This window comes from Citrus sinensis, chromosome 5 (genome assembly GCF_022201045.2).
Source record: "Citrus sinensis cultivar Valencia sweet orange chromosome 5, DVS_A1.0, whole genome shotgun sequence".
In the NCBI taxonomy this organism is placed as follows: Eukaryota; Viridiplantae; Streptophyta; class Magnoliopsida; order Sapindales; family Rutaceae; genus Citrus; species Citrus sinensis.
This window is the reverse complement of record NC_068560.1, coordinates 7,068,450-7,094,100: the sequence shown is the minus strand read 5'-3', so window position 1 is coordinate 7,094,100 and position 25,651 is coordinate 7,068,450. Positions and strand designations below refer to the sequence as shown.

The window sequence follows — 25,651 nt, the reverse complement described above, 5'->3', positions numbered from 1 at the left end:
TCAGGTAAGTCATTCCATGTTGTAATGGAGTCAAGTGGTAAAGAATTGAACCATACTCTTGCTTGATCCCTTAAAGAAAATGAGACAAATTTGAGCCTCAATGCTTTCTGTGATGCTCCAATAATCTTGAAAACATCACTTACTTTAAAAAATAGCTTAAGGTGTAGATGAGGAACTTCATATGACAGCCCATTGAATTGCCTCATTGTTTGAAGCATCTGAAACATCACAGGTTTAAGCTCAAAATTATCAGTTTGCACTTCAAGTCTAACTATTCCAGAGTTTATGACTTGAGGGGTCAACACTGCATAATCTATAATGGCTCTGTCTCTATCATCCGCCATATAAATAATGTTGTTATTCCCTGGTTGTCCATAAATAATCTGCCCATTCTGACCTTCTTAACCTCCTTCTGCATTCACTGGTTCTATTCTTCCTTGAGAGTTCAAATTCCCAATAACTTGTAAATCATCGATTGCTACAGCAACTGTTGAATTTCTTTGCTCTTTTCTAAATCTCCTTGCAGTTCTTTCAATTTCTGGATCAAACTGGAATTCAACAGGTTTATATTTGTGCATGCAAGAGCTGCCGGTCAACAAAATAAACAAATTAAAATAAAATCAAAATTTAGCACCGTTTAAGATTAATTTCACAAATCACAACGAACAATCAATCCCCGGCAACGGCGCCAAAAACTTGGCGCGCGATTTCCATTGATATGGGTGTCAATGTGCAAGTGTACACAACAAGTAATATAATATGAGTATTCAGATCGTCTCCGCAAGGATTATTGTTATCATACGTGCTACAACAATCTTAACAGTGCAGTTTTGTTCTAATTAAAATAAGACACTTTATGAAACTAATAAACTAATTAAAATAAAAATGCTAATAAGAAAATTCTCACATCAACACAAGAATGAAACCAATGGGAAAGGAGTAATTGAGTGAATAAACTCACATAATGGTATTAACTATTTTTCAATTACATTACCATTATTGCAGCATCAACTACAACACTGGGCAGAATCCCTCATGCATCCTCAGCTGTCGCCTATTGGATATCTTATATCTAATTCAACCTAATAATGACCAATTGTTATGCCAACGTTAAATATAACATTAACCGATCTAGGTTCCATTTACCCTATAAGATGAATTCCTATGTCTAGTTCATAACTAATTTTAGATCAAGCATAGCCTTATTCAAATTGATATTAACTCCACTTGGGAAACCCAATCTAAAACCAAGTATTGTCTTAATTAGATCCACTAAGTCAGACATTTTTTAGGCTCTTTTTCTTAACTAGTATCCCTAAATGGTGGTCAGCCAAAATAGAGAATTAAATTAAGTACAATTAAGACAAAATGCTATAGCAAATATTGAGTAACACACATTTGCCAATCAAACATCCATTAAGATCATTTATCACTCAACTACAATTAAATTCAATTCATGATTTGTGATAAATAAATAAATAAAAGAGTTTCAGCCCTCAAATGCATCCCCATAAATAAATAGAAAACAAGAAAAGAATAAGAAAACTGATTTCCGACTGATCTCTTTGATTTTTGGTTTTCTTGTTGTTTCTTTGCTGTATATCCCTTGGGTGACGGCTCTCTCTTTTTTCTTTTCATGCGTGCTCCTTTTATAACTCAGAATTAGAGCAACCGAAAGTATATGGCGTGTATCTTCCATTTTTAGAAACTTTAGATTGCAATCTTTTAGTTGATGCGCGCGAAATCCAATATGTCATTGCTCCAGGATTGCTACAGTAATAGCTACAACATCTTCGTTGTTTCTTACTTGTTTCAATTCTTCTATAGCCAAGTTCTTTCACTGTTTTTGTAAGTCTGTTGCAACAACATTCTTTCCTTAAAACTTAAGCTTTTGGTCACCTACAATTATGCATATAATTTGAGCACAAATTATTCTAAAACAAACTAAATTTATTAAAAGTAAACTAAAATAGATGTTCATGCAAAATATAGTTAAAATGCTATAAAAACATGTCGTTTACTCTTTAAGTATTACTTATTTAAGTTTAAAAGTGTCATAATAACTCTCATTTTATAGAGTCATCAATTATCCCAAAACATTTGACTCTAATGTTTTATAATAAATAGAAATATAACATTAAAATTAATGTAATAATATATACATTTTAGAAAAATTTCAATATTTAAAACATATTTTAATGTTTTACAATCTATTAGATGTACTTTATTATGTTAAAGTAAATTTCATAATGAATAGAATCATAATATTAAAATAAATTCATTGAAATTTAAATTATTTTTAATATTATGTAAAATAATAATTTTAACATTATTAGTATGTGAGAATTTTTTTTTTACTTGTAAACTGTACTTAATGCAAATATTCGTTTAAAATCCTACAATAAATAAAAAAATTATTAAACTAAATATAATAATTTACATCTTTAAATTTATTAAAATATTTTAATATTTTAATATTGTTAGTTTATTTCATAGATTACATTATTTGTGTGATGTTTGTATTTATAAAAAGTTTTTTAAAGTCGATTTTTGTGGGATATTAGAGGTAAAGGATAGAATGGCCAAAAGAGTGTCTGGGTCTCTTTTTGAAACTTTTAGGGTATTGGTGGCCGTTTCCTCAAATCTTGGGGTGTATATGTCCTTTTTCATATTTTTTTCCCCTCTCCTCCTTTTCTCTCCTCTCCTCTCCTTATATTTTTTCAAATCAAACATGTTATAAGAGTTTTCTCATTTCATGTGGATAATTTAAAGAGTAAAGCGTTTCCTAATACAATCAATTCAGGGATTCCCCATAAATCGATTAAAAAAGACTACAATTAATAAGGTTGTCAATATATACCTCATCGAAGATCAAGTTATGTTTTATTAGCTAAGGGAATATTATTTGTTGATGATGCCACTGTAAAATATTTAGAGAATTGTCCACGAACATATAAATAAAGACAAATAGCTTAAAAAATACTTGTGAAATTATCAAAGACAGGCCATAAATAAGTTTAATTATGTATAGACTTTATACCATATGTCATGATGCCTGTTAGCCAATAACATGGGACGATAAGTACATTGGATAAGACTTTGCCTTAAACAATGACTAATATTTCTCTAAAAATCATAATAGTTATTCATAATAGGTAAACATTATATTTATTGTAAAAATGATTTGACACTGACCAACATTTCTGGACAAGTTTATGGCTCACTATTTAATTGTCTCCTTAGTCTGTTTTAAATCTTTTAATCCACATACAATTGTGCTGATGTGCATGCACATCAAAAGCCGACCGGATTCGTGCTTTGTTTAATTAATTAATCGTCCGACTGGCCTTTCAATTCGGCAATTATTAATTAATATCGCACCATGACTATGTAATTTTAAGATTTAACGAAACCGAAGAAATGAAAAACGAAACAAGTCTTTCTCTATTATCAAATACCCACAAGTTATGGCCATTTTGGCTGATACTTCTGATACATTTGAAAAATTCAGAAGTTGGCATTAAAGAATTGACTGTAGCATGATTTGTAATTAATGCCGATAAAATCATTAGCCAATATGGATATTAATAATAAATTTTATTTGTTTACTAATTTTTGTTAGGTTAGGTCATTATAATAAATTTAACCTCTATTGGCCAATAATAATAAATTTCATTCTTTATCGATTTTAATTAGGTAAATAATTTTTTATTTTTAATTCGGGAAGGTCAATTTTGATTAACTAATTAGCCAGTATTAGTACGTTTAATTTTTTAGAGATGTACTGCATACAATAAAGTCAACAATTGCCAAATGCCAATAAAACGAATAAACAAAGACTTCAAATAAACTAATTAAAAAAAAACAGCGTTTTTTCAAGGTGTTTAATATACATTTTTAAATATAAATATGATAAAAATACTAAAGCAATTAAAATACTATAGATGTTCAACAGAAACTCGAGAACAAATTTGGCAATTCACATCATTTGAAGATATCAACACCTTAAAGAAAAGGGTAAAAACTCATTTAGTCCCTATATTTTAAGATTAATATCTATTTAGTCCCCGTATTTTTAAAATTACCAAGAAACATCCCTGCCGTTAAAGTATTGATACCCCTATTGTTACTTTTTATTTCTTTTGGCTTACTTTTATAATATTATCCTTTTATAATAATTTTTTTGTTTGGACATTAATAAAAAGAAAATAATTAAATTACTAATTTAACCCTAAAAATAAAAAATTATATTAATTTTTAATTGTCAAAAATTGTATGCAAACTATCAAGTGTGCAAAGGTTGTTTGCAAAAAAAATTAATATAATTTTTTAGGGTTAAATTGGTAATTTAATTATTTTTTTTTTTAATGTCCAAACAAAAAAATTATTATAAAAGGGTAATATTGTAAAAGTGAGCCAAAAGAAATAAAAAGTAATGGTAGGGGTATCAATACTTTAACGGTAGGGATGTTTCGAGATATTTTTAAAAATACGGGACTAAATGGATACTAATCTTAAAATAGAGGGACTAAATAAATTTTACCCTTAAGAAAATGACGAGACTCTCCAAATTCCTCACTGCATTATTATCATATCAACTCCTTGCTAATATATTTTGTTCTTCGAAAATATATATCGGCAATTACCCAATAAATACCAATACAATCGGCATGTCATCAACTATGATCATTCTACATCAAGTTCCATTATGGAGTATCAACAAAAGTTTTATTCATTATATATTTTTAAAGATAGGGGTGGTATATCCATATTGATTTTTTTAATCCTAACTTCTAACTTAGGTGATTAGTAAAAGAAAACTTTTTGAAAACCACTTGATCAGGTGGCACAAGTCCATTGAGTGCAAATATCAACAAATTATTTATGTTTTTCTTGTTGTGTGATTAATGCTTCGCTTTATTAATCATTTTCTGGTACTAGGTGCATAAAATTTTTTGTTGATTTTAAGTTGGCATTAAAAAAATGGTCTTTCTTTAGTACCAAGATCTGTTAGGAAAAGTATAATCATCGACTGAGTAATGAACTTGAGTTAAATATAAAAGATTTAGACAACTCTCAACTTTTGAGCTATCTTTTGGGTTGAGGTAGATGAGTTAGATTCGTAGGCTGTCATATGATATCAGAGATAAACTTCTGTAAGGGTGAACCTGCATTGCTTTACCACATGATAAGCACCCGTTAAAAAGACCAACCTGCACGTGATATTGGTGCTAGGAAAAATTTCCTACATCAGCTGAGTATGGTTAAGTATACAAGACTTGGACAATCCTCAATTATTGACCTAGCTTTTGCATTGAGTTAGGCCTGTAGGCTTCTATAAGATTCAATGTGAGCTAAATTTTTTTTGGGTATTGAATCAATGACCAGAACTATTTTAAATTTTCTATTTTATTAAATTTCTCTTGCCTAACAATTATTGATTCAATGCTAAGAAAAAACTCAGCACTGCACTAAGGCTCCATTTTATTAAAGTTCTACTGACAAAATCTCTACTTAAATAAACTCTATTTGAAAAGTTGTATTAAATGGAGCCTTAGTGCAGTGCTAAGTTTTTTCTTAGCATTGAATCAATAATTGTTAGGCCTGTAGGCTTCTATAAGATTCAATGTGAGCTAAATTTTTTTTAGGTATTGAATCAATGACCATAACTATTTTAAATTTTCTATTTTATTAAATTTCTCTTACCTAACAATTATTGATTCAATGCTAAGAAAAAACTCAGCACTGCACTAAGGCTCCATTTGATACAACTTTTCAAATAGAGTTTATTTAAGTAGAGATTTTGTCAGTAGAACTTTTATAAGTAGAGTTTTTATACAAAAAAAATTAGTTATTTAGTTGTTTATAAGAGTTTTTATTAAAAATTATAAAATTACTTTAATAGGTAAGTTTTTTTTTTTTTAAATAACCAAACAATAACTAAAAATATTGAAAGAGCTTAAATAAGTCATATCAAATAGGCACTAAATTCTTATCCCTATATCTAAACCTTATGTGGGCATTTGCTTGGCTAATGACGCCACAGATGTCCTTATCATTAATTTCTTTGTTAATATTTACGATCTTGTTCTTATTTGAGTTTTATATCTATAACTGACGGTTATGGCTCATTGTATACTAGTTCAAGTTTTTTTTTTCTTATTAAATAGAATCCCCTCGTATTGTCAAGGTTTACAAAAAATCTTAATTTTAATTTTTCACATAAATTCTTTGCAGAATTACGAAACCTGATTAACGTTGACCGTTTGTGCTCTTTCTATTCCTTTATATGCCAGAATGAATTGACTCTATAGATGTAGAGTCTTATTTAAATCATTTAATCGGCACACGATTGCTATTAGCCAAACTGAGTTGTATTTTGCTTAATCCTCTCCATTCTTCTATGGCTATAGGGCAAGGTACCTTCTTTCTTTCTCTTATTATCAGTTCTTAGATCTGATCTAAGATTTAATATTTGCCCAATTCCGCTTGATTTCTGCAATTTTTTTATGTCATTAATTCAAGCATATGTGAAATAGAAATTAAATTACAAAAGAAATTCTAATACAATTAACTAAAAACAAAAAGATAGGCTAATCCAACTAATTTTGTCCCTTAAACTTTTTTTTTTCCAGAAATTTCAAGTGTTAAAAGAGGTCTTCCACCAGCTCACTACACGCTAGAAATAAAGAAGTACTCACAACTATCAAAGGCAGTTGCAGACAGATATGAATCTGCCATATTTAAAACCAAAAATGAATCCCAAGAATGCAACTGGTGAGTTCCGATTTTCGCCTGGTTAAATTTACTTTTCTTCGATCGTTGTTATTAATTAACGATTCTAGTTCAAATCCGGATTCTATAAAATCCAGACATCTGGATGTGATCACTATTAATTAATTAGCTCCCTAACAATAAAATCATAAATTTCGTGCTTTGGCCGTAGGAGATTGATTCTATACCCAAATGGGAACAAAAAAGGGCAAGGGACTGGCCATATTTCACTTTATTTGGCACTAGATGAAAGCACTTATTTTCCTAATAATCCTTGGGAGGTTTTTGTTAACTTCACATTCTTTGTCCAAGACCGTATCAAGAACGAGTACCTGGCGATCCGGTGTAAGAATTTCTTATCTTCGTATTGACAATTAAGATATATAAATTCTGCAATATATCCTTTAGTTATGACAATTAGTTCCATGCATCCCGCTTATTGAATTAATTATGAAAACAATTTTATTTAATTAAATTTGTGTAGATGATGATGGGGCAGTAATACGTTTACATAGTATGAAGAGAGAATGCGGTATTGACAAATTAATTCCTCTTCAAGCTTTCAAAGAACCTTCTAATGGATATCTTGTTGACGATTCTTGTGTATTTGGAGCTGAGATTTTTGTTATTAAGCCTACTGGCAAAGGAGAAGCCCTTTCCATTGTTAAGGTACCTGCTCAAGCTGGAAATATTCTCCGATGGAAAATCCCCAATTTCTCAGATTTAAGAGATCCCGAGTACTACTCTAGCGAGTTTAATGCTGGAGGAAGAGAATGGTAATACTTTTGTGCTTTCAACTGAAATTTTTCCCTTTTTTTTCTCTAAAAGGTAAAGGCTTCAGATAAATAAACTTTGTAGTACATGTTGACCAGAAGTCTGCCGAGAATTACCCTTAGTCAGAGAGGTAGCTATTGTTATTCAAAGTAAAAAAAGTTCCATGGGACAAAAAACCTCCATGGGACTCAAACTCATACTCCCTGCTTAACTTAATTTGAAAAGGGACAACACCTGAAGTTTTGATAAATACTTACATTTACTCGGGTTTTTTTGGCTATGGATTCACAGGAGAATTGTGATTTGCCCAATGGGAGATGATAAAGATGATAAAGCAAAGGGAAATTATCTATCATTTTACATAAGACTGCAAGGTTCGGACGATATCTTCCAATCTAAGAGGAAGTTGTACGCTGAATACAAGATGCGGGTCCTAGACCATCCTCGGATCAGAATAGACGAACAAAGAAGTGAATTAAATTTCTTTCATATTTTTTTTATAATAATATTTTTAAAATATTTACACAACAAATTAAGCTAACTTTCAAAAAAAAAATTGATTTCTTTACAGGCAGCTGTTGGTTTTCAAGTGAAATTCGGGAGAGCGGTTACCCCTGTTTTATGTCGCTTGATAGTCTTCATAAAGGAGGATATCTTTATGGTGATACTTTGATCATTGAAGTAGAATTTCTTATCGTTTCTGTGGTTAAGGATCAAAAATAGTCTTTTTTTTTGGGGGGGGGGGGGCTTGTTCTGGATTTTTATTGTGTTTTTTGTTTTTTAATAAACCTCGACTAAGGAGGGAATTCATTTAGACAGTTTAATGGATGAGGTTATTCCTTTGTTAGATTTGTATTTGGGAGTTCAATTCTAGATATGATATAATCAATGTACGAATTTACGTTTCCGATAGACTATAAATTGTTGTCGATTTTCCTATACACATTCGTAATTGATTTTCAAATTGTTGTTGATTTGAAATATTGGAATGATATTTGAGAAATTTTCTATTATTTCAATTATTGAAATATTGATGTTGAAATTGTTGTTGATTTGAAATATTGGAATGATATCTGAGATGTTGAAAAGTCAGCACTGAATCCAATTTTCACATGCATATGGCTAGCAACTTTTTGACTATAATTGCATGTGCTAGCATGAAATTTCTAGCTCTTCACAAAAGTCACACCGAAGCCATCAAAAGGCCAAGATTTTTTTCCATGCACTCATATTGTAAGCTTTACCTATAAATAGAGGGGCAGAATGCATTTGTAAATCATTAAAAAAATATTTGTGAGAGCTAAGCTCATTTCAAGTGAGTTTTAGAAGAATATTTCCTTAGGTGCTAAGGGGATCTATTTAGGGCTGTGTTTATTTTTTAGAGTGAGAGTGAGGAGTGTGAATTCTTCCCACTCCAATATTTACTTCAACAATTTAAGGAAATTAGGAGTGGGAGTGGGATTCCCTCTCCCTTTTCTACCATTTTTCTTATTTAATTTAATATTTAATATTTAATAAAATAAAATAAATAATATTATATTTATTTGAATAATATTAGTATATTTAACTAAATAATAATTTACATTGATTCTAAGTTAAAATTACTTTAAAATAATATTATTATATTAATAGAGAATTAATAAATATTACTATATGTTATCTTCATTTGAAAATATAATATTATCATATTTATTTTAAAAATAATAGTACTATATTTATTTAATATTAATAATTAATAATAATGAATAGCTTATTCTAATAAAATATTAATTTTGTACTAAACAATATTATATTATTATTTTATATAATAATAAATTTAATATAATTATAATTTATTTAATATAATTATATTAAATAAAATAAAATAAAATTTCATTTTAAATTCACCCTTCTTTTTTACCCTCCTTTTATTAAATTTACTATAATTATATTTAATAAATATTTAAATAATATTATATTTATTTAAATAATATTATTATATTTAACTAAATAATAATTTGGATTGATTCTAAGACTGAATTACTTAAAAATAATATTATTATATTAATAGAGAATTAATAATATTACTACATATCATTTTGATTTGAAAATATAATATTATTATATTTATTTAAAAATAATAGTATTATATTTATTTAATATTAATAATTAATACTAGTAAATAGTTTATTCTAAGAAAACATTAATTTCGTACTATGTTAATAGTAAAAATGTTTCATTTATATTGTCCTTATCAATAATTTTTAATTTATATAATTAAAATTAAAATTAATAAAAAATTGCGATGTACATAATTAAGAATTTTAATAATTATTATAAATTCACAAATATAATCAAATAAATGTTTATTCATTAAATATATTTTTTATTAACTTTGTAATTAAAAACTATAATTCTTTAAATAAGGATAAAATTGTAATTTGAAACTATTTACTCCCAATCCAAGACAAAGTAAACACATAAATTAGATTCTGATCTCCATTCCATACTTCCATTTCAATGTAAGTAAACAACATACTCTCACTTCCACTCCACACTCTCAATCCTAGGTTTCACACTCTTCAAGATTCCCACTCTAGTCCAAAAAATAAACACTACCTAACTGTATTGGGTCTTGGGTTTTAGGAGCTATCCTTAATAGTAAATTTCTTTATTATTTTTCTAATAATAAAATTTCAGTTAAAATTGGGTGCAAATTATAAGTTGAGTGAGGCATTAGATCTAATTTAATTTGTCCATACTCGTGGAATGGAACGCAATTTGCACAATTCTGGCCTGGACATTAATTTCTCTGAAATTGTTCCCTTTGATTTAATGGTACTAGCATGTTTCACGAAATTGAAAGTAAAATTTAGACTATGTATTGGAAAATGATTGCGATTAGATTTGAATTAATTTTTTATATTATCATTAACAGTACATTTATTTGTTATTATTTTCGTAATAAAATTTGAATCATGATTGTGGGCTAATTATGAGTTGGGTGAGCCATTAGTTATAATTTATTCTGTCCATACTCGTGGATGTAACGCAATTTGCACAATTCTGGCCTGCACATTAATTTCTCTGAAATTGTTCCCATTGATTTCTTGACTTTACCCGTATTTGTAAGGGGATGAAAATTTTCTAAAATTTTAATTTCTTTTCTCTTTCCTTTTTTTTTTCAAGATAGGAAAGTCGTATTCGTTCATTGAAAGTAACATTTGGAGCACCTTCATAAATGAGATCCTATAATTGATGGGATTAAGGTGGACCAAGAGAAGACGCAAGACTAGATACGTGTGAATTTGAGAATTTACGTCCGTTTAATTGCACTGTCATTTTCTTTCTTTTGACTGTCATTTTCTTTCTTTTCGGAAGAAAAGAAAATCACATTTATTGAAAGTGAAGCCCTAATTAATGGTGAGTGTAAATTTGAGGTTATTTAATTGCGCTGGCATGTTTCACGAAATTATCAATAACATTTAGATTTTGTACCTGAAAATGATGGCCATTAGATCCAATCTCAGCTTGTTCTCATTAATCAGTCGTTTGGACGATCTAGAATGGATTCACGAAATGTTCACTAGTCCAGCCTGGACGTTTGTCGAAAACTTGTTCTCATTGATCTCTTGACATTATCCATCATTGAAAGGACATGGATATATTTTAAAATTGAGAGGTTGAATTTTCTTTCTTACTTTTTTCTTTTTAGAAAAATAGAAGTCAAATTCATTGAAAGTGAATTTAGTAAGTGAAGCCCTAATTAGTTTGGTTTTAAGTTCTTAGTGCGTGTGAATTTGAGAAAAAAATACACCTGTTTTTTAATTGCACGAGTATGTTTCACGAAACTGAAAGCGACATCTAAATTATGTACTGGAAAATGATTGCCATTAGATTTATGATTTAATTTCAATATGTCCATTCTAATTAGTCATTTGGACGATCTAGAATGGATTTTTAATGCAGTTTGGAGTACTTCGACCAGAGCGTTTCTCTGAAGAATTGTTCCTAATTGACTTTACTCCTGCGGTAAATACTTGAGAAATGCATGTTTGAAAAATTAATAATCTTGATTAAAAAATAAAATTTCTGATCTTGACTCAAACCAATTTGCTAAATTAATAATCTTGCTAAATGGATAAGATAATAATTTTTAAATAATTCATTAAGTCCCAAGTGTGAAATTGAGGGGGGAAAAAGTACATCTGTTATTTAATCGTACTAGCATGTTTCACGAAATTGAAAGTAAAATTTAGACTATATATTGGAAAATGATTGCCATTAGGTTTGCTAATTAACTTTTTTACATTATCCTTAAGAGTAAATTTCTTTATTATTATTTTAGCAATAGAATTTGAATTAAAATTGAGTGCAAATTATGAGTTGGGTGAACATATTAGATCTAATTTAATTTTTCCATACTCGTGGATGTAACGCAATTAGAACAATTCTGGCCCGGACATTAATTTCTCTGAAATTGTTCCCATTGATTTAATGGTACTAGCATGTTTCACGAAATTGAAAGTAAAATTTAGACTCTGTATTGGAAAATGATTGCGATTAGATTTGAATTAATTTTTATCTTATCATTAACTGTAAATTTATTTGCTATTATTTTCGTAATAAAATTTGAATCATAATTGTGTGCAAATTATGAGTTGGGTGAGCCATTAGTTATAATTTATTTTGTCCATACTCGTAGATGTAACGCAATTTGCACAATTCTGGCCTGCACATTAATTTCTCTGAAATTGTTCCCATTGATTTCTTGACTTTACCGGTATTTGTAAGGGGATGAATATTTTCTAAAATTTTAGTTTCTTTTCTCTTTCCTTTTTTTTTTTTTTTTTTCATGATCGGAAAATCGCATTCGTTAATTCATTCGTTCATTGAAAGTAACATTTGGAGCACCTTCGTAAATAAGACCCTATAATTAATGGGATTAAGGTGGACCAAGACAAGACGCAAGGCTAGATAGGTGTGAATTTGAGAATTCACGTCTGTTTAATTGCACTGTCATTTTCTTTGTTTTCGCAAGAAAAGAAAATCACATTTATTGAAAGTGAAGCCCCAATTAATGGTAAGCGTAAATTTGAGGTTATTTAATTGCGCTGGCATGTTTCACGAAATTATAAATAACATTTAGATTTTGTACCTGAAAATGATGGCCATTAGATCCAACCTCAGCTTGTTCTCATTAATCAGTCGTTTGGACGATCTAGAATGGATTCACGAAATGTTCGCTAGTCCAGCCTGGACGTTTGTCGAAAACTTGTTCTCGTTGATCTCTTGACATTACCCATATTTGAAAGGGTCACTACTAGAAAAATAGTCTTTACTGACTTTAGAATAATGTGAGAAATTACTTTCACTAACACTTGTTAATTGTGTCAGTAATCTGGGAGTCAGAAAAATAGTGACACTTGTAAGTGGTGTCGGTGATTACTATTACCACAGCATCACCGATATTATGACACCATAGTATTAGTAGTTATTGATATTTTATTGGTGTCTATAATTACTGTTACCATGGCATCACTAGTTAATTTATTTTAAAAAATAAAAAATTGAATTGGATCATTGCCTATTGATTTATTGGTAAAATTAAAAGGCACCACAAAATAACAAAAAGAAATTGATTTATATCACAAAATCTTTCATTTCAAATTTAAATATTATTAATATATATTACAAATTCCAAAACTTCAATAACAAAAATATGAGATATCCTACTCTCATAACTAAATAATCCAAATTCAATACACAAAAATTTCTACCATCCAATCAAATGCCTACTACTTCTGACTAAATTTAATAAATCTAGAAGTTAAATTGAGAAGGATGGCTGCCTTTCACTCTTTGAATATGAGTAGTATAATTGCGTTATCACACCAGCAGCTTCTCCATTCAATAGACTGTATGAGTTAGGATATAAGTGAAGTTGAGGAATAAACACTTCAAACACATTGATCAAATCTGCATATGAATACATGGAAAAGAAAAAAAATTAGCTACCAATATCCAGCCATTAGAGAAAACTATATTTGCTTCTCACATGATATAACTATATAAGTTAAAATTGCATAAGAAACTGTAAAAGTAGCAGCAGGTGTTTGAATATATATTAAATTTAAAATACTAAATATATCAGAATGATACTTTTCAGATTTTAAGTGGACATATAAGTCAACAACATGTTAAAATTTGAGGCTATTCCAATATCATTAGGCTGGTGTTTGATAGGATCAAACATTAATGAACAATTCTGTCAAAATTGCATATGAAACTGTAAAAGTAGCAGCAGGTGTTTGAATATATATTAAATTTAAAATACTAAATATATCAGAATGATACTTTCCAGATTTTACGTGGACATATAAGTCAACAACATATTAAAATTTGAGGTTATTCCGATATCATTAGGCTGGTGTTTGATAGGATCAAAGATTAATGAACAGTTTTGTCAAAAGAAGTTACTGCAGAGACAGCAGAGTTTGAAAAATAATTAAAAATAAATTACAAATTCAATCAAAATAAAATTTTCTAGATTCGAAATATGCAAATAGAAGTGTAGTTTAGCCGAATTTCAGCTTATTCTAACTTTGTTAGACTATACGTTTTCAATATCAAACATGGTACATATGTAATTTCTAATAAAATTGGACAACAACCAACCATATTGAGAAATCCATTCAAAATCAAATATAAACCCAATTCATTCCAAAATTTCCAGAATTAAAATGTTCTCATTTAAACTTAGTTTAATCAAAATTTCAAATCAATTGAAAGTCATTTAGTCAAGTTCGGAAACAACCAAGTTCACAATAAACAGTCTATCAATCCTCAAATTTTCAGTATAATTTCATAAACTATTAATTAATCTTTTACCTCAAAATCAAGTGTCCAGCAACTCGAATATCATCAATCCCCATATAATAATTTGAACTTCTACCGCCAAATGTGCTGATTAATCAAAAAACTGAAATCACGATGAAGTACTAAATTGAGTAGAAGAATAATGTAAGAACCGAGAACGAAAAGGTTAGGGGTACTACCACCCAATATTCACATGGTAGCTAAGTATCAGAATTTAGCGAAATATATAATGATTATCTTGAGATCAACTAATCAATTCACAGCTCTTCCACAATGGGAAAAAATAGTACTCACCCAAAAAATCAACAATCGTATGGACAATACTCACCCATAATTTTATATTTATCAAGTCTAGAGTAAGTAAGATCGTAAGCTTATGCAATTCAATAAAGTAATAAAAAAATAATTATTTATTAATGGCGAAAGGATATATTGTAGTAACTATCATACCCATCAATAGTACCCTTTAATTTGTTCACCATTACAATCGCAACTCAAGAGGCACCATCCGTTCTTGAAACCACAAGCATAAAGGCCAAGTTCAAGAGAACAGAAGCATCAGATGTTTTTTGAACCCGGTGGTGTAATGAAGGCGGCGCCACATTTTTCAGCCATTGATTTGAAGTCGACAATCTAGATTTTCCTTGCCACAAATGAGAAACCCTAAAATTAGTTGAATATAATTATATTGAATTTTAATCAAAATTAAAAGAGGAAAAGAGAAATTACTGAACGTCAATAGATCTTGACTTTCTGTTGAAACCTGCTAAAGAGTACTTCTTAGTTAAGGATCTGTACCACGTTCCCCTTTCATCTCCTTCACTTTCTTACCCTGAGGTCTTATCAACCTCTTAGAAAGGAAGATCTGGTTAGGACCCATACGCCCACCCCCGGAATCCGAACTGGATTTCGTCAATGAGCCGCAAGGCTGGCTAATCGTACGCAGCAGGCTCGAAGACCCCTAGTTCTGGAAGGCACATGAGTTCGAACACTATGTTGAATGTGCTGACACGCCGGAGTTGGCTGCTGGCACAACAAGGTGGTGCCTTACCGCACCGCAGGCGAAGTTCATGCTCCGGGTCGGATTTGCCAGCAGAGTAGGAGGACAAGACTGGTGGGTAGAAATTTGTGGTTGTTCGTTAGGGTTTCGTGACTGTTCATCTTTCTGCTCTGATATGTCGTCGTCTTAGGATGAAGCGTAGTCCACCAAAGATATCTCTCTCTGTCTCTTCATCCAATCTCATCAAAAATTAGTTGGCGTGGTAGCTTACAAAATGACACTAGAGAAGTTTTGTTTTCTCTCAATTTTAATTTTCAGAGACTTCATGAGAGAGGCGGCGTTAGAAGTTTGGAGAAGTTTAGGTTTAGGTTTAGATTGCAATGGATATATTTTATATTTTTAAGACTTTAATAATTAAACAAATAAAAAATTTTAGGCTCAGCGGTTTTGCGATTGAAAGTAAAAGTTTGAAGTTTATAGATCTTGGGTTCGAGTTGAGGCGAAAACAAAAATAAAATGATAATTTTTTTGCGATTGATACCTTAGCGTCAATGATTTTTTATGTTTAATATACTTACACTATAATATCAGTGATCTATGATACTTGTTTGTTAAACACGAAAAATGCCCCTAATGCATGAAATTACTGATACTTTTTAATAAAGTGTCACAAGGCAAGTGTCAGTAAAGACTATTTTTCTAGTAGTGGACATGGATATATTTTAAAATTCAGAGGTTGAATTTTCATTTTTCCTTTTTTTTCTTTTTAGAAGAAAAGAAAGTCAAATTCATTGAAAAGTGTATTTAGTAAGTGAAGCCCTAATTAATTGGGTATTAAGTTCTTTGTACGTGTGAATTGGAGAAAACAATACACCTGTTAATTGCACGAGCATGTTTTGCGAAATTGAAAGTGACATCTAGATTATGTACTGGAAATTGATTGCCATTAGATTTATGATTTAATTTTAATATGTCCATTCTAATTAGTCATTTGGACGATCTAGAATGGATTTTTAATGCAGTTTGGAGTACTTCGACCAGAGCGTTTTTCTGAAGAATTGTTCCTATTTGACTTTACTCCTGCCGAAATGCATGTTTGAAAAATTAATAATCTTGATTAAATAATAAATTTTCTGATCTCGACTTAAACCAATGTACTAAATTAATAATCTTGCTAAATGGATAAGATAATAATTTTTAAAAAATTCATTTGGGCCCAATTGAAATAAATTATTAATTGCCCAAATTATAAAAAGTACGTATGAATTAAAAATATTAAGGATTCCTTTTCTTGACAACTTTAATTCTCTAAGTAAAAGTAGTTTTCTCTTTCTTAATTGGACTCATGGTGCATGACTTTCCGGATTGGACAATCGGAATCCAGAATCAGAATAATTGACAGTATTTACTTCGCAAAATGAAGACAGGAATCGAAATTGGAATTGTGAAGCCTGCCTACAATTGAGGATAGGGAATGAGAGATTGATTCCCAATGGTGTTGCTTGCAATCAATCTCCCATTCCCAAGATTGACCATTTTGCCCCCTACAAAACTAAAATATCCATTTTTCTCAGTTAAAAAATTATTATAATTAATTAAAGTTAATTAATATATTTTGAATTTTTTAATTATTATTATTTTTAATGATAATAATAATTAATTAATAGAATTATTCTATGTAACTAATATAGTTTGAATTATTATTATTATTAATGATAAAAATAATAATAATTAATTACTAAAATATTTTCAATTATTATTATTATCATCATCATTAACCACACAAATTTTTTCAATTAATTAATATATTAATATATTGTTAAAAATAATTATTAATAAAAATAATTTTTAAATAAATAAATAAATAATAATTTTTAAATAAATAATCATAATAATTAAAATACAGAATAATAATTATGAATATAGCTCAATAAGTACTTTTTAGTAATTCGTTACTATCTAACTCATTCCAATTCCGATTCCAAGACAAAGCAAACATACGAATGACAATTTAGTTCATTCCGATTCTAATTACTACAGTTTAACTAAGCAAGTTATTATGATTTCAATTCATCATTCTCATTTCAACCTATTCGTATCCCTGCTCATTCTAATTCCAATTTTACAAATGCACCACCAATTTCATCCTTAATTTTTTGGCAAAACATGTATCAAATTTGGTACATTTTTTTATTTAAGATTATCATGTAAAACGTACTTGCATTAATTTTTAGCTTTTGCATGCATGTGCATAACATTATTTATGTATTTCTTTTTTGAAATTCATACATGAATTTAGAAAAAAAGATAGTACGTGTACCAAATCACACAATTAATTAAAATATAAAGCTCTTTTTAAATTAATAAATTTTAGCTCACTGATAGATTAATAGCTTAAAATATAAAACTGTTTTTATATCCGATGGGTGTCTTCTGGTGCCAATGAGGTGGGCAGAAATAGAAATGGCAGCTAACTTCAATTTTAGGTTCTAGTTGACCCGTTTGCGTGGTTCAATTCCATCTCTTCCTCCTCCCCTTCCCCTCTTACTGGCTATCTTTCTATTTCTTTTCCTTATATAAGGTGTTGAGTGTTAGAAAATGTATATTTATAAAGGAGAAAATCGTTATTTTACACTACAAGTTTTACTAACACCTTTACTTTTATAAATTTAACCTTCTTTTGATTTAATTCCGTGTGTTTTATTTTAATTAAGTATTTTATGTATTTTAGGGGCATCGTAGTCATTTCACAATAAACGAGAGATTAGATGGCAAAACGGACATCACTTTTGAACTCAGGACGGTCGAAAACCTTAGGAGGAGCATAAAAGGAAAAATAGCACTATTCACATAGACGGACGATGACGTGGCATTGACCGATGATGTGGCATTGACTGATGAGGTATCACGATCCTGTTGGACTAAAATTCTTATGTACTGTTGATGGTGACGTGGCAGCATATCAGTGGACCAAAAATCTCACGTACGGTACATGCATCACACAGGATTATTTTCAACCAAACCGCGTCACTGTTCACCCGAGTCAAACCGTGTTACTGTTCATCCGCGTGGTCAAACCGCGTACTGTTGATTGATGACGTGGCGCAATCCTGAGCGTCCAAACTGTTTTTAATCCGATGGCCATGATTTACTCCATGTATCTATAAAAAGGGGGCCTCCCCCCCTAATTTGATATCTCTGAATCCATTTTTGGGATCCATTTTCTGTAATTCCTTCTCCATCTTGTATTTTCTTCATATTTTAATAAATTCCCATTTTGCCCCTAGTTCAATTATGAGTGGCTAATTTTCTTTCAAGCTTGGGTTGAAGGTGAAGTCTCAACGTGTGTCATGGGCTTAATTTGGTAAATTTATTTTCTCTTCCCCTCTAGTTTTTGTGGATGTTTTGACTTCTCGTCGACAAATAATAATAATCTTGTCTAGATACCACCTTGGTTACACCGACTCTCTAGTATAAGGTTATTATTATTTGGCACGATAAGCCGTTAGCACCATATTGATTAGAGTGTGGTTCATGAGGTGTGGATTCCCCCCTCATGATTTAATTGGTATTAATAAGGAATATTTAACCCATGATGCATGTTGATATGGATCCAGATACCCAAGTATGTCATTTCAATAGATTTCTCTTCAATTTATTCTTGCCATTTCAATTCCAATTTTAGAATTTATTCTCGCCATTTTAATTTAAGTTTTAGCATATTCCAAATCATTTCCACCACAAATCCAATCACCCATTTACAAAACTAATTCTACACACAATTAAAATCCACCTCCTCGTGGGATCGACACTCGTCACCATTGATCTATATTACAATAGATTCGTGCGCTTGCGAGTTCAATAAAATTTGCACAATAAGTTTTTGGCGCCGTTGCCGGGAAGGTAAGTAATTTTAATTCATAGAATTAATTTTTGTGAATAATTTCTTTTATTTGTTTTCTTGTATTTTTTTAATTATTAAAAAAAAGAAAAAAAAAGTGAATATACATATAAAGATTAGTATTTCTTTTCTTTTTCTCTTCTTTAACATTCTATAATTTAATTTTCAATTTATTTTTCTTTGTAATTTTTTTTGTTTATCTTATTAATTTATTTTTAGTTAATTTATTTCACGTATTTGTTTTTGTGTATTTTTATAGAAAGGTTTTAATAGTGCAATAAGGTTAATATCGTAATTTCTCCCTCTTATTTATTTTTATTTGTTTTGTTCCCATCTTTATTTTCATTTTATTTGTTTTGCATGCATGGTCGTAGGTCATTATTACCTAATCTTGAACCTATAGACCTTGAACTAGAAAAAACACTTCGCACACACAAACAAATTAAAAATAAAATGGATTTGCAACCACAGGAAAGGCCATTTAAGGACTACTTCAGTCCTTTAGCTAATTTGAGCACATCATGCATAAGATACCCAAATGTAGCTGCTAGGAGCTTTGAACTAAAACTTAGTGTGCTAAATTGTCTCTCCACATTCTATGGCTTAGAAAATGAGGACCCATATAATCATCTGAATGATTTTCATGCTATTTGTCAAACTTTTAAATACGAGAATTTTTCAAACGATGATGTTAAACTCAGATTATTCCCATTTTCTTTAAAAGATAGAGCTCGTTCATGGCTTAATACATTGCCTGCTAATAGCATTGCATCATGGGAACAAATGGTAACAAAATTTTTGAATAAATATTTTCCAGTGCATAAAACCAATGCTATTCGCAGGGAAATCTCAGAGTTTACCCAGAGAGAAGACGAGCAATTTTTCGAAACATGGGAGCGATTCAATGGGCTACTCTTGAAGTGTCCACATCATGGGTACGAGAAATGGCACCAATGCCAATACTTTTTGGAGGGATTATTGCCGAATGTGCAATAATGACTAATGGCAACAAGTGGAGGAGAGCTAATGTCAAAAAGTGCATAAGAGATTTGGGAATTCTTCCAGCGACAAGCGGATAATTCCCAACAACGGAGTCGATCACTCAGGAATACTAGAAGAATTAAGTGAGTAAATGAGGTTCACATTGGCGAGTCAACTTTGGGAATCAAAGAAGTCAAGGAGATGGTTGAAGGTCTTGCTCGACAAATAGCATCGTTGTCGACTGCTGAATCAACAGAACCACATGACCATGACTCATACTCAGATGAAGCCAATGCCATAGGTGTAATGAGAAAACCATCGAATTACAACCCATACTCCAACACATATAATCCTAGATGGAGAGACCACCCCAATTTTTCATGGTCTCAAGGATTCCAACAGAATGGACCAGCAGCTCCAGCTCCACCAATTCCTCAAATTCCTCAAGCCTCTCAGCCACCATTTAGACCATACAATCAGAACCAGAACCACTCTCAACCTAGACCATGGGAGGATGCATTCCAGAATTTCAAGAATGTTACTCACTCCACGATTGAGCAACAGAACCGCACCATTAATGGACTACGAAATGAGTTGAAAGCAGGCTTCAACTCACAAGCTCAATCAGTCTCAAGCCTCGAGAAAATGGTGGGACAACTTGCTTATTCAGTTCAGACCTTGGCAATGACTGTTGAGAAAGGCAAGTTTCCAAGTCAACCAGTGCCTAATCCTAAAGGAGTACATGAAGCAAGTACTAGTTCACCACAGCAGCATGGAGAGGTCAAAGCAGTCATGACCTTGCGAAAAGGAAAAGAAGTCGACAACAAAGTGGAGATGCCGGTGACAAAAGAAAATCAAATTGTACCTGTGAATGTTGAGGACTCATCACCGGAGGAGAAAGAAGAAACCAACCCACGAGAATACGTTCCCAAGGCTCCATTCCCCCAGAGGTTAGCTAAAGGCAAGAAGGGAAAATCCATAGGTGAGATTCTTGAAATCTTCAAACAGGTAAGTGTTAACATCCCTTTACTTGATGCTATTAAGCAAGTTCCATCTTTTTCCAAGTTTCTTAAAGACCTTTGTACTAAAAAAAGAAATATGCATGTTTAAAATAAAGCATTTTTAATAGAAAACGTTAGTTCTATACTCCAACATAAAATTCCTTTAAAATGCAAAGACCCAGGCTCCCCCACTATCTCATGTAGTATAGGGAACCACACAATTGAGAATGCTTTGTTGGATTTAGGAGCTAGTGTAAATTTTTTGCCTTATTCAGTATTTGTGAAACTTGGACTGGGAGAATTACACCCAACTCCAGTGGTGTTACAGCTTGCAGATCGGTCCACAAAAATACCTCGTGGTATTGTGGAGGACGTGCTTATCCAAGTAGACAAGTTTTATTTTCCTGTTGATTTCATTGTAATTGACACTCAACCAATACAGGATTCAAGGAAGCACATCCCCATTATCCTAGGCCGACCTTTCTTGGCAACTGCAGATGCTCACATTCAATGCAGGACTGGAAATATGCAGTTGTCCTTTGGCAACATGACTATGGAGCTGAACATCTTCAACATTGCCAAACAACCTCACAATGCAGATGATGGAATTGTTGATGTGGATTTAATTGAAGCATTAGTTGATGATATTTTTGTTTCAAACCTTAGTGATGATCCTTTACAAACATGTTTAACTCACTTTGGTTTTGATTTTGATATTGACAGATCAGTCGATGAAGTCAACGCCCTACTTGACTCAGCACCATCCATGGACACTAATAAATGGAAGTCAAGAGTTGAACAACTAGCACCATCAGAGAAGACACTCATCCCATCATCAGAATCACCACCGAAAATCGAGCTCAAACCATTGCCCAACACATTGGAATATGCGTTTTTGGGAGAAGAAAGTACTCTACTGGTAATCATTTCATCATCGCTAAATGACGAACAAAAAGGTAAGTTGTTGGATGTTTTGAAAGAGTACAAAGGAGCATTAGGATGGACCATCGCAGACATAAAAGGTATAAACCTAGTGGACTGCATGCATTACATTCACCTCGATGAAAATGCTAAATCTACTAGAGAAATGCAACGTCGGTTAAATCCTAATATGAAAGAAGTTATTAGAACTGAAGTCCTTAAGCTATTAGACCCAGGTATCATTTACCTAATTTCTGATAGTTCATGGGTCAGTCATGTACAAGTTGTTCCCAAAAAGTCAGGAGTCACAGTAGTTACGAATGCCGATAATGAATTGGTACCCACTAGAGTAACTACAGGATGGCGTGTATGCATTGATTATAGAAAGTTGAATTCCGTCACACGTAAAGACCATTTTCCTTTACCATTTATCGATCAAATGCTTGATAGATTAGCAGGCCATGAATTTTATTGCTTTCTAGATGGCTACTCAGGATATAATCAGATTCCCATAGCACCAAAAGATCAAGAGAAAACTACTTTCACTTGCCCTTTTGGCACATTTACATATAGGAGAATGCCATTTGGATTATGTAATGCACCTGCTACATTTCAACGATGCATGTTGAGCATTTTTTCTGATATGGTTGAACGATTCCTTGAAGTCTTTATGGATGATTTTTCTGTCTTTGGTGACTCGTTTGATCAATGTTTACATCATCTAACACTAGTTCTGCAGAGATGTATCGAGAAGAACTTGGTCTTAAATTAGGAGAAATGCCATTTTATGGTAAAACCAGGTATTGTTCTCAGTCACATCATTTCGAGCAAAGGTATTGAGGTTGACAAAGCCAAGGTGGATCTCATTTCTAATCTTCCTCCACCCAAAACAGTCAGAGAAGTAAGATCTTTCCTTGGGCATGCTGGTTTCTATAGACATTTCATTAAAGATTTTAGCAAAGTTTCTAGACCCTTATGCAATCTACTTGCTAAGCATGTACCTTTTATCTTTACTGATTCATGTCTTGTGGCGTTTGAAAAACTAAAGCAATTGTTGACATCATCACCCATCATTCAGGCCCCAAACTGGAGCTTACCATTTGAGCTAATGTGTGATGCATCTGATTATGCAGTAGGAGCAGTTTTAGGACAAAGAGTTGATCGAATTCCCCATGTTATTTACTATGCTAGTATGACATTAAATTATGCACAGTTGAACTATTCAACTACTGAAAAAGAAATGCTAGCAGTAGTGTTTGCATTGGAAAAATTTCGATCCTATCTCATTGGTTGTAAAATAATTATATTCACGGATCATGCTGCTCTTAAATATCTTCTCACAAAAAAAGATGTAAAAGCTAGACTAATTCGTTGGGTGTTACTTTTGCAGGAATTTGACTTGGAATTCAAAGATAAGAAAGGGACATAAAATGTTGTGGCGGACCACCTCTCTCGTCTCCATTTTGACACAATTACAGAGACATTAATATTGAATGAGTCATTTCCAGATGAACAATTAATGAGTGTGGAAGTATTACCTTGGTATGCTGATATAGTTAATTATCTTGTTACAGATAAACTTCCAGAGCATTGGACCAAGCAAGGCAAGGCTAAATTCTTTGCAGAGATAAAGAATTTCTTTTGGGATGACCCGTATCTGTTCAAGTATTGTGCTGATCAAATTGTTAGACGATGTGTCCCAGAAAATGAAATTCAAAATATTCTTTCATTCTGCCATGAACAAGCTTGTGGAGGCCATTTCAGTGCTAAGAAAACAGCAACTAAAGTTTTACAATGTGGTTTCTATTGGCCAACTATATTTCGAGACGCTTACACTTTCTGTTCTTCATGTGATAGGTGTCAACGAATGGGGAGCATTACGCGAAGGAATATGATGCCACTAAATCCAATTTTAGTGGTTGAGATTTTTTATGTATGGGGTATCGACTTCATGGGACCCTTTCCCCCTTCTTTTGACCATCAATACATATTGGTTGTTGTTGACTACATATCGAAATGGGTAGAAGCAATTCCATGTAGGACCAATGATCATAAGGTGGTGATAGCATTTTTGAAAAGCAACATTGTTTCACGCTTTGGATTCCCTCGGGCAATAATCAGTGATGGTGGTGCCCACTTTTGTAACAAAGCATTCAAAGCTCTTTTGACAAAGTATTCAATCACTCACAAAGTGGCAACCCCTTATCATCCGCAAACCAGTGGCCAATTTGAGATATCCAATCGAGAAATAAAGCACATATTAGAAAAAACGGTGAGGCCAGACAGGAAAGATTGGTCATTAAGACTTGATGATGCATTATAGGCATACAGAACGGCTTTCAAGACCCCGATTGGGATGTCACCCTACAGGCTAGTGTATGGAAAAGCTTGCCACCTACCTGTGGAACTCGAGCATCGTGCGTATTGGGTCATCAAGAAATTCAACTTTGATATGCAGCAAGCCAGCTCAGAAAGAAGATTACAACTGGCAGAACTTGAAGAAATTCGCAATGACGCATACGAAAATGCCAAGATTTACAAGCAACGAATGAAAGTCTTCCATGACAAACACATTATGAGAAAATCTTTCACTCCAGGTCAGAAAGTGCTTTTATTCAATTCTCGCTTGCACCTATTCCCAGGTAAGTTACACTCTCGTTGGTCTAGCCCATTTATTGTACATACTATTTCTCCACATGGGGCAATTGAAATTAAGGACCCAAAGAACGGTGTCCCGTTTAAAGTTAATGGTCAAATATTAAAGCCATATCTAGAGTACCAACTACATGGAGAAGACACCGAAATAAATTTGAGTGACCCACCATATTTGAATTGATTTTTTTTTCTTTTCGTTGATTTGATTTTTTTTCTTACTTTATATTATTCTTCTGCTAATTTAAATTATTTTTGCATAAGTGTGTTTGTTTAACTATTAAGTTTTCTCTTATCATTTTTAATCATGAGTACCTTACTTAGACCGTTCCTCCTGAACATTCTTAAACCACTTCAACGTGTCAAAACTCATCTCAAAAGCCAGATTCAATTTTGTAAAACACATCGCATTTGGGCTCTACAGCCACCAGAGTTAGTAGCCTATGTTGAGGGTTTACAAAGCCAACTCAGAGACATTGAGAGAAGTGTTTACGACATCCAGTTGGAGCTTGAGGTAAATTCAATAAGAGAACGATTTTAATTTTCTTTGTGTGTTTTAATTTGTTTTTCTGTTTGTGTGCTTTAGTTTGTTACCCCAGTGAAGTGGCGGATAACGGTACTCCGTGACAATCAAGTCGGTTACTTCAGTTTCCCATAATAACTGATATTCTGAGGTGAAGGTATGGACAGAAACGAGACTCTAGCGAAGCTTCACAAGCGATTCCCTTCACTTCCTCAGAATGCCCTCCTTACGATCTATAAAGCTCGGTCCGAACGCATGCGATTACT

The 25,651-nt window shown here is 31.7% G+C and overlaps 1 protein-coding gene, 1 non-coding gene and 1 pseudogene across 2 annotated transcripts; 2 read left to right on the top strand and 1 right to left on the bottom strand.

Annotated features, from left to right (window-relative positions):
• Window positions 1-6,211: 6,211 nt before the first annotated feature.
• On the top strand, window positions 6,212-8,491 carry LOC102622421 (uncharacterized). The gene is made up of 6 exons (XM_015533768.3): window positions 6,212-6,419; window positions 6,636-6,777; window positions 6,947-7,119; window positions 7,259-7,550; window positions 7,840-8,018; window positions 8,120-8,491. Exons 1-6 carry the CDS (start codon window positions 6,404-6,406, stop codon window positions 8,269-8,271), a joined length of 954 nt encoding a protein of 317 aa, XP_015389254.2. The 5' UTR covers window positions 6,212-6,403; the 3' UTR covers window positions 8,272-8,491.
• An 11,650-nt stretch (window positions 8,492-20,141) lies between these two features.
• On the bottom strand, window positions 20,142-20,245 carry LOC127902868 (small nucleolar RNA R71). The gene has a single exon (XR_008055504.1). It is a non-coding gene; the product is annotated as a small nucleolar RNA R71 (small nucleolar RNA).
• Window positions 20,246-22,394: 2,149 nt separating this feature from the next.
• On the top strand, window positions 22,395-24,431 carry LOC127902129 (uncharacterized; annotated as a pseudogene).
• Window positions 24,432-25,651: the final 1,220 nt, after the last annotated feature.